This window comes from Aythya ferina (genome assembly GCF_964211825.1).
Source record: "Aythya ferina genome assembly, chromosome: 14".
In the NCBI taxonomy this organism is placed as follows: domain Eukaryota; kingdom Metazoa; phylum Chordata; class Aves; order Anseriformes; family Anatidae; genus Aythya; species Aythya ferina.
Window position 1 is genome coordinate 12,757,535 of NC_140312.1, and position 14,299 is coordinate 12,771,833.

At 46.0% G+C, this 14,299-nt stretch overlaps 1 protein-coding gene across 1 annotated transcript in view; it reads left to right on the forward strand.

Annotated features, from left to right (window-relative positions):
• The window catches only part of DELE1 (DAP3 binding cell death enhancer 1), a 22,530-nt gene continuing 8,231 nt past the window's right edge, over positions 1-14,299 (forward strand). The window contains exons 1-9 of the mRNA XM_084535421.1: positions 1-188; positions 553-673; positions 839-959; positions 1,335-1,478; positions 7,940-7,995; positions 9,521-9,614; positions 10,337-10,479; positions 11,235-11,393; positions 13,129-13,221. Of these exons, the coding sequence (XP_084391547.1) occupies positions 40-188; positions 553-673; positions 839-959; positions 1,335-1,478; positions 7,940-7,995; positions 9,521-9,614; positions 10,337-10,479; positions 11,235-11,393; positions 13,129-13,221 (1,080 nt within the window). The 5' untranslated portion in view covers positions 1-39. The remainder of the gene's footprint in view (positions 189-552; positions 674-838; positions 960-1,334; positions 1,479-7,939; positions 7,996-9,520; positions 9,615-10,336; positions 10,480-11,234; positions 11,394-13,128; positions 13,222-14,299) is intronic.

Sequence of the window (14,299 nt, forward strand, 5' to 3'; positions counted from 1 at the left end):
TCCCGGCAACGCCGCCCGCTCGCTGGTGCCGCGGCCGCCATGTGGCGGCTGCTGCTAGGCCGCGGCGGCCTCGGGCGCTGCTCGCTGCCGCCCGCCCGCCCGCCGCCCGGCCCCGCTGCCACATCCACAGCCACCGCCACCGGTCCCGGTCCCGGTTCTGAGCCGCCCGACAGCCGCGGCTCGCAGCGGTGAGTGCGGCCCCGGCCCGGCCCCGAGCCCGCCCGGCTTCAGCTCCGGTGCTCGGGGGCTCCCTGCACAGCCCTGCTGAGGTGGCTGCTGTCCCCTGCTCGCTGTGCTTGCTGCGCCCTTACTGTGCTGAGTCGTGCTCTGGTGGCTCCTCTCACGCCCTTCCGTGGTTTGGTGGCGCCTGCGACGCGCTGGGTTTGGGGGCTGCAGGCACAGCCTTGCTGTGGTGGCTTTTGGTGTGGTGGCTCCTGTCACACGCTGAGTTCGGTGGCTGCTGTCACGCTCTTGCTTTGGTGGCTCTTGCTTTGGTGGCTGCTGTCACAGCCTTGCCTTGGTGGTCGTGGTCACAGCCCTGGTGTTTTGCAGGTGTTGCAGCGCGTCCAGGTGTCAGAGCGAGCGGCCCCACGATGGCCAGGAGCGAGAAGGAAGGAGGCAGCCGCTGCCCGGGCTGGTGCCCCGCTACTCCGTGCTGGATGCCGTCACCTGGGTGAGGAGTGGGCGGCGGGGAGCGTGGTGCCTGCAGGCCTCGGGGTGTCTGCTGTGCCCCGCTGGGAGGGCAGCAGGGTGGGACGCTTCCCCGAGACCGAGCTGTGGCCATGCTGCCCTTCACAAAGTGGGCTCTGATCTTTCATTTGTGTCTTCTTCTCTTCAGGGGGCAGTGGCCGCGCTTCTTCTGCAGCTGGTCAAACAGATCTCGTGGCTGCGATCGCTGCCGGACGCCAGGAGGGAGCACAGATCTTCCTGGCTTTCCTCACTGCCCGCTCAGCAGACAGGTCAGCAGCTCTGGCACAGGAGAAGGGGTTGTGGGAGGATCTGGCTCTCAGACATGGTTGCTGCTTCCCGATAGTTAACATCTGTCCTGCTGTTGTCAGAAGCTGACAGGCAGGTTTCAAGCTCTCTGGAGAGATTGAGGGCTGGTGTCTGTTAGGGGAATCTCACTCTTCCTTACCTATTTGGTGCAATCCCAGTTTGCATTCTGCCTCTCTTTATTTTTGTATTCTGTTTTGGATTTTACTTCACTCACCTTCCTCCTGCTTGGCTTCACGGCCAGAGCAGAGAAGGGAACTTGGTAGGTAAGCAGTTTTGTGTTCCCTCTTAGAACAGATTCAGCGTGGCTCACAGGAACTGTTTTGTGCTCTACATTTCAGTGGTGACCGAAGCCTCAACCAGTTGTCCCAGTGCGCATCTGGGGCCCTGCTTCTTGCAGAGAGCAGGTCCAGAGGTTGCACCAGAGAATTCATGCCCGGGCATCCCCTCAGGTCCAGGAGAGAGCCAGCTCTGGGCAGAAGAAGGTATGTATGATGTGATATTTGTAGAAGGACTTCTGAGTGTCTGAGTTTCCCCCAGGGAAAGCTAGCATCCAAGAAACATTTTGCCATTGCTGAAACTTTGAGGAGGGAGATCAGAGTGGAAAGACAGAACTTTGGAGAGATGAGTCGGGAATCCAGAGACAGGAGGAAAAAAACTCCTGAAGACAGGGAGGTGCCTGTGGTATAACTGTGCAGTAACGTTGGCTCTCCCAATGCTGGTCTGCCTTGGTGACCAGGATGCAGCATCCAGATTCTGTTCTTTTAGTGTAGACAGACATTTGCAGTCACGAATGTTCAGGAGAATAGTGCAACAGTGATCTGAGAGACTTGCTGTGCAGTGTGAAGCTAAAGGAATTCTTTTCTTCCTGGAAGATGAAGATGAGCAGTTATGCTGCAGACAAAATAGTGGGAGGAGGTATTAAAGGAATTCTTAATAAAGTAAGTCTTACAGAAGTAGGAAGATATACTTCAAAAAATGGAAGTCTCATCCAGGAAAGTGTGCCATAACATGTAAAATGTGAAGTCATATCAAGGAAGATCGGATGAAGTCTTTAGTAGGGTTATTCACTAGATACATAAATACTAATAATAGCTTTAGGAAAACTGTTAAAAGCAGGAGCAGGTAAAAGGAAGGACAACATATACCCATGGTGTAGAAGCAGCACCAAAAAAAAGCCCACAGATGTTAGGTAGGAGATGTAAGGTGTTGCAAAAGAGGCTGGGGGGCTTCCCCATTCATTGTTTTCTGCTGTGCTGATTTAAGCTACTGCCCATCGCTGCTTATCAAATCCATCTCCTGCCAGAGGTTACCAGTCCCATCAGTTGGCAAATGGAGCATTTTGTTTCCATGTTTCCTAATTAGCTCCAGGAAAACAGCCAGGTTAATTTACCTAAACTGCCAATTAGACTGTTTAACCCATCTGCTTTTGCCTGGAGCGTATTAAGAAGCACTCAGATACGCGGCCTCACTGGCAGATTACTGGACATGGACCTCTGGGAGAAGCGGTGGGGAGTAAGTGGAGACAGCGCTGTCTTCAGCTGGCACAGCTGAACCTTCAGCAGTGAATGTGTCTGTATCTGACAAACAGTTTCCTACTGAGAGTCAATAGGGAGAGCTTTTAGGCAAACTGATAAATTGAACAGTGACAAGTCTCTAAGGCCACGTGCTCTTTGTTCAGACGCTCTCCGGAAGCTATGAAATTGCTGAGCCTCTAATGATGATATGTAATCCAGTGCTTAAATCTGCTGGATGACCAGGAGAGGGAACAATGACAAATTAGGCGCTAGCCTTTGAAAAGAGAGGTTGTTTGAGCCACAGAACTGAAAAAAAAATGTAATTATGAGGTGATAGAAACTGTATCATGGAATAGAAATGGTAGATACCTGGATGAGTGTGCTATATTAAAGGTCTGGAAGGGCTTAGGAAGCCATTTCTCTTAGCAGCTTGCTCCATTATGTGAGTCTTAACAGAGAACAGAGTTACAGTTTGTAAGTCTATTAGAGTTCTCTGGAGAAGTCAACAGGCATGTGGAGCAAGATTATCCAGCTTTTAGCTTTTTGAAAATCTTTCAAGCAGGGCCTAAAACAAAGCTATCTGGAGAAATACAGCTGATGCGAGGGAAGACAGAGGGACCACTCTTAGGCTAGTAACTCCTTAAAGTATAAGAAATAGTTTTCTGATGGAAAGCCATTACCGGTGGATTCCCCTAAGTGCTTTATAGGAACCTGGTCCACTCAGCAGAGTCAGCAGTGATTTGGAAAAAGCTGATGAGCGAGGTGACAGGAGAAGCAAATGTAGTACAAAATTATTCAGGACAGTCAAACCTGGGAGTCACAGCAAAAGATTGCACAAGAACTAACAACAGGGTAATTTCAAGGTAGGTTAAAGTAGTATGCACAGGGGACTGTAACTGAAAATACAGAATGAGGAATGTCAAATTAATAATTACACTGCAGAGAGGTCATCTAAAGTTACTGTGGATGTGTTTTTGAAAATGTTGCCAGTGCTCTACAGCAGTGAGGTAAATGAAATGTTGGTTGATGTAAAGGAAGGAACCAAGGCCAAAACAGTATCATAGGTCTGGTAAGTCTGCAGTGCAGCCACATCTCAGACACTCTGTCTTAAAAACAGTGACCAAAATGGCATAGAAAAGGATGATAAGGAGTCAGTTACATATAAAGGGAGACTGTCTCTTCAGTTTAAAAAAGAAGTGGCAAAGGGTGTGCTAGTGCTCAGTGAAACTAAAAATATGGATGGAAGATGAATAGGGGACAATACTTTTCATAGTACACATTGATAGGCAGAACAGAAATGGTCAGGTTGCGAGTGTGGATAAAGCAAAAGATCGTACGTGTTTGGCCAGAGCACAGGTAAATTGTGGAAGTCATTGCTATGTGGCCAGAAGGAGCAATGGGTTCCAAAAAGTGATTAGGTAATTACACATTCAGATTAAACTGAATCATTGTGTGATTACCCATTCAGATTAAACTTAATTGATCCAGCCAAAACCTGCTGAGATGATCACAGAACAGCTGATTGCTGGAAAGTCTGGCCAGGAAAAGCATGACTTTTTAATTCCTGTTTCTTATATGTGCTACCCAACCACCTTCTACCATCAGTTGCCAGAGATAATGTAAGTCAGAAATAATTTGATTTTGCTCTATATTTAAGTCTTTGGGTTGCATTCTCACATTATGCTGTCTATCTATTTTGTGGGAATTTATTGAGGAAAGTCAGGGTGAAGAGATTCAGTAATTTTCACTAAAGAGTCTCAAAAAATACAAAGCCTTGTAATGTTGAGAAGTCCTGTGAATCTTTCTCTGGAAAGTTTGAGATGGGAAGTTTGGTGAGGTGAAGCTTAATGAGAGACCCTTCTCTCAGAGTATGTTTGGCTTTCTGCAGAAAAAGCTGCATAAAGCTTAGGAATCTCTTCCCAGTGTTTAGCTACTGAACGGGACTCAGGCCGACTGTCAGAATGCAGCAAGAAGTTGGGGAGAGCAGAAGGAAGGGAAGGACAGATGTCTGGCAGAAAAGTTTTGCCATTAGAGAACAAACCTGCAGAACTGGAGTGGAGCCAAATGTACCTTTATTTCTCCATTTTGCTGTTGCCAACAGTGGCAAAGGACCTTCTACAGGGAATTCCGTGTCCTCACCCTTTCTTTCAGCATTTGGGTTAGATTCCAGGCTTGCTTCTGCTGATCTACATGTAGTGACAATCTGCTGTTGCTGTCAGCTACTCTGTTATCTTGAATGGCAAAGGTCCTTGTGATGTACACAAACATCCCAGCTTTGCAGATGACCCAGAACAGTTTTAACATAACACAACAAGTTAGAAACTATTTCTTTTAAAACACTTTTTTTTTTTTTTAAGTAAACATTAGGAAATTTGCTTAAAAGTTGCTTTAAATGTAATACTAGATAGTACTATCAGCGAGTCTTCAGGTACATGATCACATCCTATTTTTTCATGCAATTTTTGCCTCGCTTGAAGCTTTTTTGTGGAAAGCGAAAGTCACATAGAGAACAAGCGGGTAATTACAGCCAGTCGTGGTGTTACAGCAGCTGAATGTTGCCCTGGGCAGTTGTTTTTTTACCCCTGGCAGGACTGTAAAATTTGCTATTTCAATTCTGAGATTAGAAACATTTTCAAAGTGTGTTTTCATTTCAAAGCACAATGAAACCAATTGGAAACACTAAAATTTTCCATGAGGCAGGAGTCCTGGATTTTGGCCAGCGCTTGTTGTGAATTCATTCCTGTGAAGCATTTGGATGTTTCATTATGAGCAATCTAGACTATCTATGAGAAGATTAATAATTCTGCACTTGGAGCTAGGTTTGAGTAACATTTGATAAAGTGCAGGATGAACAGTGGGGAAATACAAAATATTTATTAGCTGCTGAGTATGTGAGCATTGGGCATCCAGTATGCCAAAACTGTAAGATCACATGGAAAAAAGGATGCAGAGTCATGATACATCATAACACATGCTTAAAGAAGTAGAAACACAGTTGCACAGAAAATTCGAGCTGTGGTATTCCCAGCTCTTACGTGCTTTGCTCTTACAACCTTACAAATAAATTAACAACCTCTGTGAGTGCAGTAGAGCAATGAATTTGTACAAAACCCGGTTCCTGTGAAGTTCTGCTGAAGCTTGTCCATTCCTCAAATATTGCCCTGGAACCTTATGTTGGGAAATAAGAAACAAACAGTTGGGGTGAACTTGTATTGCCTAGTGCTAGTCCAAAGGTTAATCTAAGCTGGTCTTCTCATTCTGCTGAAGTAGAACAGCGTTATTGCTGCCTGGGGGGTGCTTTTTTTTCTCCATACACTGCTGAAGGAACCTAAACAATGTGTTAGCTCCTGTGCCGGGTTTGAGAGGGCTGCTGTGAGACAAGCCAAGTCTTAAGAGTAATGATCTCTGTGAAGAGTTTTGATTTGTGGCTTGCCCAGCTTCAAGTGAGAGTTCCGAGAGAATTCATTAACTTCATCTGTCAGGAGATGGGTCTGGGTGTCCAGACTGGCTGCTCCCCGTGTTTTCTTCTAAATGATCTGCTCTCTGGGAGTGGTAGCTCTAATCTGGGGAGATTACTGGGATTTGAGTGAGGAGAGACTTCCAGTGGGAGGGGGGCATGGGACGGTTGTGCATGCTAATAGCTTCTTCAAAGCAAGCAAGAATGAATGTTTTTTTAAACAAATAGCTTGGACAATTTCTTTAATATGGATTTCTTTTTCATGAGATTTGCTGTTGTGTATGTGGTAAAAAAACAAATTACATCATGAGGGAGATACCTGAACAAGAGAGAGAGTCCTACGGTGAGAAAGATCAGATAATTTTATGTCTGTTCTGAAAATAAATGTAAAGCACAACTAATAAATTTGCAGACTATATTACTTTTGGTGGAATGATAAATAGAAATTGTGTTTGCCATCGTGATCTTGCTTGTTGGGTGAGTGGGACTTGTTCAGATAAAATACATTTTAATACAGCCAGAGGGGAATCGTTTATCTAGGAATAATGAGGCTGCAGCTGGAACATGGGTCACAGCTCCGTGTGCGTTGTATGATGGTGCAGGCACCAGAAGAAGTAATCCTGCCTAGTGCACACTCACTTCTGCCCCTTTGCCAGCACAAGCATCTGCAGAGCCATATGGTGATGGGAATCAAGGAACCAGGACCCCAAAAAGACTGATTTCTCAATCATTTTAGTTCCCTGCTCTGCACCCACACAGCTCGAAAGGGCAATGGGGAGACATGAGGAGGGCACAGCTACTTCTGCAAGCAGCGCTGGCTTCAGGGATCCAGGCTTCACCACCTGGTGTTAGGTGCCCGGTGGGGCCGAGCTACTTCTGGTGATTTGGGTTAAAAAAAATAATTGGCCTCAGCCAAACCTCGATGTTTGTCCTCTTTGCTGGAGGTCACCACAGTCTTGGAGCAGCTGGTGTAAATGCTTGTGTAATCACTTCCAACAGTTCTGTCGAGAGCGAGGTGGCTTAGCTTTTGCTGTAGATGCTTTTGTTAGATAATTCAGGCTGAACCCAGACAGATAGTGGCTGAACGCGTCAGCGTGTCTGAGAGGGCGGCGGTGTGCAAGTGGGATGCTCGGGGGTGATAACCTAAGCCTGCATCCAGCACAGCCAGAATAGCATGTCTGATCACCCCTTTGCAGAAGCAGAACTGTACCCTACAAAGAAATTACCTGGAAAAGGAGTTAGGATAGGCAAGCACCTAGGCACGAGATCTGTGTGATGCTCCAGCCATCAGCAATAGGAGTAAGGTTCTCACAAACTAAGCAGTTATGTACTCAAATAAGGAGGCAGTTTTGTCCTTTCCATGGCACTGGTGAGACTGTCTGCTCTTCAATAACAATGTTGAAAATTCAGGAATAGTGGCAAAAAGTCATAAAATTAATCAACTCAGGCAGAAAAGTGCTTCAGTTGAAAGACACGAACAGCTCGGTCTGTTTAGAATCACAGAAAAGAATCAAGAGGGGTTGATTAGTAGTAACGGGACTTTGAAAAAAGAGAATGGGCTTTTTAGTAAAGAGAAAAAAAACCTGGAAGAGCCAATGCCAGGGAGCAGAAACCAGATGTGTTTTTATTTGAAACAAAGCACAGATTTTTAAAGCAGTGATTACAAGTTGCTGGAACAAACTTCCAGAAGAAGCAGGAGATTCTCTGTCTTTTGGCACCTTCGGGTCAAGACCAAGCCCTTTCTGGAAGAGTTGCGTTAGCCAGCTGCAGATTATAGGACCGCATTCACGTGGCACTTAGCTGCTTGTGATACAAAGGTCAGATCGGGCAGAGTTCCTTCTGTTATTAGTATCGCTATCTGGGCAGATGATCAGTCCTCTAGGAAAGAATTGAGGAGCAGAGAAAGGCATCAGGAGGAAGAAGTGAAGGTACAGCATTGCTTAACCCTGCTTTTTTGTTCCTCTTAATGCAGGGGAGTTCCCAGTCCCTCAGCGCTCCAGCCCAGGGCCAGTTCCCCACATTACAAAGGTAAGCTTTCATTTTTCATGTGCTCCGTCTGTGCCCGAGGCCCCTTTGCAACAGGAAGACATCTCAGTGCAACCCCAAGCGCAGCCTGAGCAATCCACTCACACGCAAGACTGCTTTCTGTCCTGCATAGCTGGAGGCTGGGAGCAGAAGAGATGTGACGTGCTGCCCTTTAGCCAGAGTGAAGTTCCAGGAACTACAAACTGCTGTCCCCGTCCTTTAAAGTGTCTATAAAATGGTAGTGCTGCAGAGAAGCACTGGAAGAAAATGTCCTAAAAACCCCCAACTATCCAGTAGCACCAGTGTGGTGTATGGGTTTTGATGCCATCTTTCACTAGGTAACTACGTGCTGTTGCTATTTTGGTTTTTACCAGACAGCCTGTGACTGGAGAAGGTGGCATCACCCCTCCCAGAGCTGCACATCAAGACTGGGTCTTGTCTGTTAGAGAGAGGGAAAGAGAGGCTTTGGGCTCGAAGAGTGTATATCAGGTTGTGAGTCATTAGGTTGTAAAGGTTATAAATTATCTTATTGTTCTGTTTGTGAGTAAGCCTGCTAATTCCTTGCAATCTAGAGCTCCCCATCTTAAAAGTCAGTCGGTGGAGCAGTTGCTCAGGGACACTGTGAACAGAATGGAGATGCATTTTGGGTGTAACAAAATGGGATCCTCTCTTTGACGTGGAAGGGACCTGCCCCAGCAGAAAGGTGTTCACTTGGTCTGCTAAGGGGGTGAGAGCTGAGCTGCCCATCCGAGGAGGAGCCACTTCTGCAGGCTCTCAGGAGGCTCTCAGGAGAGGAAGTGAGTCAGTCCGGGTCCTGTCCTCCTGTGAGCAGCCCTGGGAGCTGGCTGAGCACTAAAGCTGTTGGGCGGCACGGGGTATTTCTGCAGCGTGACTCCGAGTGCGGAGGCATCTCAGCTCATGTGCAGTGTGTGCTGCTGCCACTCGATGGCACTAAATTTGTGCTCAAGCTCGGAAATGAGAGCTGCAGGCCAGACTAGTCCTCCTCCCACCTCCCAGAGCTGTGGTAAAGTAAAAAATACTGTTCATTACTGAGAAAGAAAAGACATTGTCTCTGCTGTGTGGGATTTTATTAGGAGTGTACAGTGTTCAGTAAGCTGACAGTATGGGTTCAGCTTGAATTGTGTAAAGGGTATACAGATATGTCAGTGCATGTTTGTCAGAGAGAAATGCCATTTGCGCTGCCGAACACAATGCAGGAGGGTGAACAAGGGCTAATGTTACATCTGAGGAGGGGAGCTGCATTAAATTCTGAAATGTTCTAATGATGTCAGATGTACACCAAGCTCCCTGATCAGAGGGGAGGTGAGCAATGGCCATAACGCTTCACTAAACAGATGTCTGTGTAGGACAGGGAGATTTTTATGTGGACACATGACACCAGATTACATCACCCTCTTGATTACTACAGGACAGTACGAATACGTCACTCTGCTCAGTTTCCAAGAAAAATCTGTTGCAGGCTTTGCATGTTTTTGCTGTCTAATAACTTTCGTTTCTGAATCCTCAGGGTGACCCAGCTCAGCGAGGGCGTTTGGAGGAAGCTGCTTTCCAGTTGCAGCAGATTTTCCGGGTTGATATTTCCATTGCATTCAATATCCTTGGTAATGTGGACTCGGATTTGTTTTGTCCTTAAACCACACATTTCACTTTTTGGAGGACCTCCAAATTGTTTCAGGTCTTGTGTGAAGACAGAGATGGCATATACCCAAGCTGAAGCCTCCTTTTAGCAATTTCAGCTCTGCTTTGAGAGATTTATTGCCCTTTGTCTCATCCTGCCACCTGATTTATATCAGCATATTGAAATCCAGGCTTGGTTGAAGTCTGCACTGTAGTCCTGACATCTGTAGTTAGAAATTAAGTCATCTCTGTCTTTTTGCAACACGAATTGTCTTATCTTCATAGCTCTTTTTTCATTGTCTGAGATCTCAGTCTTCCTGGCAAGCTGAAAAAGCAATTGCAGAACTGCAACTAACTTAAGAAGAGCTGAAGGAAGATGCAGTGATCTAAGAAAAAACTCCCTGCCCTACATACACCATTAGTAGCAGCACTAAAAAAGCAAGCTGTTTCTGCATGAACCATACATTGTGCTAGCTGATGATCCCTTTTTGCAGCGAGACCTGAATAATTCCTAAAATGCAGTGTTGCTGTTTTTCCTATGGAAGCTTTGGTTGTGGGGGATGAGGGCTGGTGAGCCAGCTAGGAGTGGACTGGGCCACTTAACGTGGGCCAAGGGTGGCCCCGTAGCTCTGGGGGAGGTTGCTGTGTTTGAGGCTGCATTCTGTCCTTTTTCTTTTCCTCTGTTCTTACATTGTTTTCTTCGCAGGGATTGAAAGTATGAGAGCAGGCCACTACCAGATAGCTTATACCTGCTTCAAACTGGCAGCAGATCGAGGCTACAGCAAAGCCCAGTTCAACGTGGGTCTGTGTTATGAGCATGGCAGAGGCACAGAAAAAGACTTGGAAAAGGTATCCACAACTTGTAAAGTCGTATGTGTGTGGCACAGACCCAGAGAATGGTCTTCATGGGGTGCACAGGCACATTTCTCCTTTTGTATGGGCGTGACAATCTATGAAGTCTTGCTGGAAAATGCTGGAAATAATATAAACTGCAGGTTTGCAGCACTGGCTTCGGTGTTGTAGGTCCCCGCAGAGATTTGCTCCTGAAATCCCCTTTGTCATTGCTTCTGAGGTCTTGTCGCAGGTACACAGGCTGTACCACTAGCAGCTGGGAGAGTACCCATGAGAAACCTGTCATGTTACTGTATTTAAAACACCACTGCACAGCCGAGGACTTTACATCACAAGCCATCCAGTCTGGGTACCTCGACTACAGCCTGCCACCTAGTGCATGCTGGCCGTACTCAGCATCCTGTAGCTGAAAAGATCTGCAAAGACTGCCTGTTTGGAGTAATTGTGCAGATCCCCACTGGCACAACATAAGCTTTGGTATTGTTGGCCCAGTGCCATCCCTTTCAAAACTCAGAGTTTTGACTAGAGAAGGCAGAGGTGGTTAGAGGGCTCTCTTACACTGGTAGTCCACTGTCTCACTTGAACAACCTCGTGTTCTTCAGCAGGGAAGTGTGGGAGGGCTGCCAGGGTAAGCATGTGCAGCTTATGATAGGTCTGGACAGAGAGGTTAAGCTTGTCCTGGCCAGAAGGGAGTCATGTCATGTTTGAGGGCATGTATTACCTGATTCACACAAGTGTTTCTCTGTTTCCAGGCAGCTTTCTATTACTACCGTGCGGCCAGCAGCTGTCACCCCATGGCACAGTACCGCTACGCTAGATGCCTCTTGTGCCACAGTCCTGAAAATGAATGGCACAGGCTTCAGAAGGCAGTGTCTTTCCTGGAGCAAGCAGCAGTGGCTGGGCTTACAGAGGTTAGTGTCCACCACGTGGGAATGATTATAAAAGCTGAACAAACATTTTCATAGGACAGAACCATCAGAAAACCCTGTCTAAAGGATTTGAACCACAAGACATCGTAGAAAGCAGCATCTTTGGGACTAAAAGCAAAATTCTTCCTGCATATTGATACCTCTGTCAGTGTATGGGGGACAGTCCTGCCTGCACACGGAAGGCAACTAGGTGCCCATTGTGTCAGTTGTGCTGGTTGTCTGTTTTGCTGTTGAGCTTTTTAATGTGGCTCTCAGCACCCCTTCCATGTGCTTACGGGACATTTTGCTTGTTGGTAATGTGCAAGCTCCAGGCCCTGTCACACATCTGTGATAGAAATTCCCCTCTTGGCTTTCTTGCTTGAGGATAGGATGCAGCCATAACTTCTAGCCACTGCACAAGGCTCTTTCTTACTTTACAAAGAAAGAGAGAGCTGAGAAGTACCAGTTCTTAGGAAACCTGTCAAGTTGTCCCTTCTTCTGTGCCAGATGTCCTTGGGTCTGCTTTGTTTCATCCAGCAGTGGCAGCCTTTCATGTTCCATGCCTCGAGAATCTGCAGCATGGATGAGATGTGCCAGCGCTCAGAGAACAGAAGTAGCTGCATGCAAAAGATAGGGGTCCACACCAAAGTACATTTCAGATTCCGAGAAGGCAAAGGGTATCCTCTATTATCACAGGTTGCCACAACATACATATTTGTATCATACATCATGTTTTGACATACTTTTTTGCATCACTAAAAGCAATTCACACCTCTTTGTCTCCTCAGGGTAAAGAGTGATTCAAACATCAGTAGGATGATTTCTCCAGATCTCTCTCTCACTTGCATTCACAGTGGAAGTGGCTTTCCAAAGTATCTTTTGTTCCTAAAGTTTAAGGCTTCCTATTTTGCCCCAGTCATCCCACTCAGCAAACATGAACCTGACTAGAAAGTTTTAGGATGTGTCATTCAGGTGCCCGCTTTTGAATTCCCTCAGCTTTGAAGCTGGAGCCAAACATGCCTGTAACCGTTCTCTCCAACACCTAGATTAGACCATCAGCTTAGAAAAACTGACCTGCAGTTGAAAAACTATATTTCACTGCCTCCCAATGCAAAAGTACAGGTTGCTTTGGTGGAGGAACTTCCATGAGACACTTCGAGTAGGAACAAATCCTGTACTGTATCTGATTTTTCGAGATGATTCATCCGCATAGATCTGTGTACCCTGCCCTCCTTTCCCACTCTTTAGGGGATGCGTTTAGGCATGTGCCATCTTGTGTTAAGAATGCAAGCCATTCTGGCACTGAGTGTATCTCATGTAGCACGCTGTTCCAGGAAGTACATCTGCTGTGTCTTACAGACAGCTCACAAGTAGGAGCCATTCTCTGGCTCTGACTTCAGCAGTGCAGTTTAAAACAAGACTCTGGGTCTTGTAATGCTAATGTGGTTGTATCACTGGGTGTATAGTGGAGTTTTGTGGATCAAATAGGATTTTTTCATGTTTAACTTGTCGGACTGAGTTTCTTAGGACAGCCTCCGTTCTCCCAACAGGTTCTGCAGCAAGCAGGGTACTGTGCACACCAGTCTTGCAGGTGTCCCTGACGAGTTTCCAGAGATTATGTTCTGCTCCAGCAGCAGAGCTTTTACTGGCATTTGGACAACTTGCAAAATCAGTAAAAGAACGGGAGTAATTAAGGTGGAAAATCCTGGCTGATTTCTATCATGTGGTTTTGCTGCAGGCACAGGCTTATCTTGGAGTGTTCTACCTGAGGGGGCTACAGCCTAAGGAGAAGAGAGGTCTGAAGTACCTGTTGCTAGCAGCAAAGAACGGCGTAAGTAACCTCCTTGTAAGCTGTGATTGTTCTGAATTTGGGTTTGTTGCAGGTGGCAGAGCTCAGGGCTTCTTGAAGGTGGGAGTGTCAGGATGGCACTGTGCTGCCTGAAAGGACAGAGTGGAAAGCCCCTGAGGAGGAAACAGGCCCAGGGACACAGACCCTACAAAATATAATCATAGAAAAGCTGTATTAGGTTAGAGCAGTTCTTAGGACCAGTGCTTATGCTTTTTCTGACAAATACTCACTTAGCATAATTTTAAAGCTTTCTGTTATGGAGCCTCTATACCTCCCCCAGTCAAGCTCTTTCACTGCTGTATCACTGGGAGAACTTTTTGTCTCTGTCTTGAATCTATTCTTCAAAATAAGCCCATTATTTCTTGCCTTCTATAGAGGGGATGAACAGACTTTCTGTTTCTTTGCAGGGATCTTTTATGTACTTAAATATTTGAACTTGCATTCAGTCATCTGTTGTTTCTGTTTTCTGTCTGTTGTCTGGATCTGCTTGCTCTCTTAAACTTTCTCCAAGTGACCCACGCTTTTTTTTTTTTGAAGGACAGTGCCAGAGTCTTGGCATAATGCTGCTCCTGAGGCCTTACCAGCACTTAGAGGAGTAGACCTATAACATCACATGTCTTGCAGCCTGGTTTTTGCGTTCTTTACAGCACCGTGACATTGTTCACTCATTTTCAGCTTGCACTTTATAGTAAGAGCTATTTTTTTTCTGAAGAACTTTTTCATTTTATCTTGAGTTCACACAACTTTTATGTAATGGAAAATAATGAATAACTTCCCTCTTCTTCTGGCAAGTACTTCTGATTCTGTCACCCTTCAGTATGTCCTCTCTGAGTCATTTCTTTTGCAAACTGCAGAGCAGTAGTTTATTTTGTCTCTCCTTGTAGTTAAACTGTTACATTTGTCTTGTCAGTCCTCTCTGTATTTTTCTAATTTTCGTCCATTGTAAAATGCTTTGGACTAAAACTGGACTCAGGATGGAAGCATTCCAGGGATCTTACATAATGAGATCTTCTGCTTAATTCTGTATTCCCTTCTAATATTGTTTTCCTATTTGCCTGCC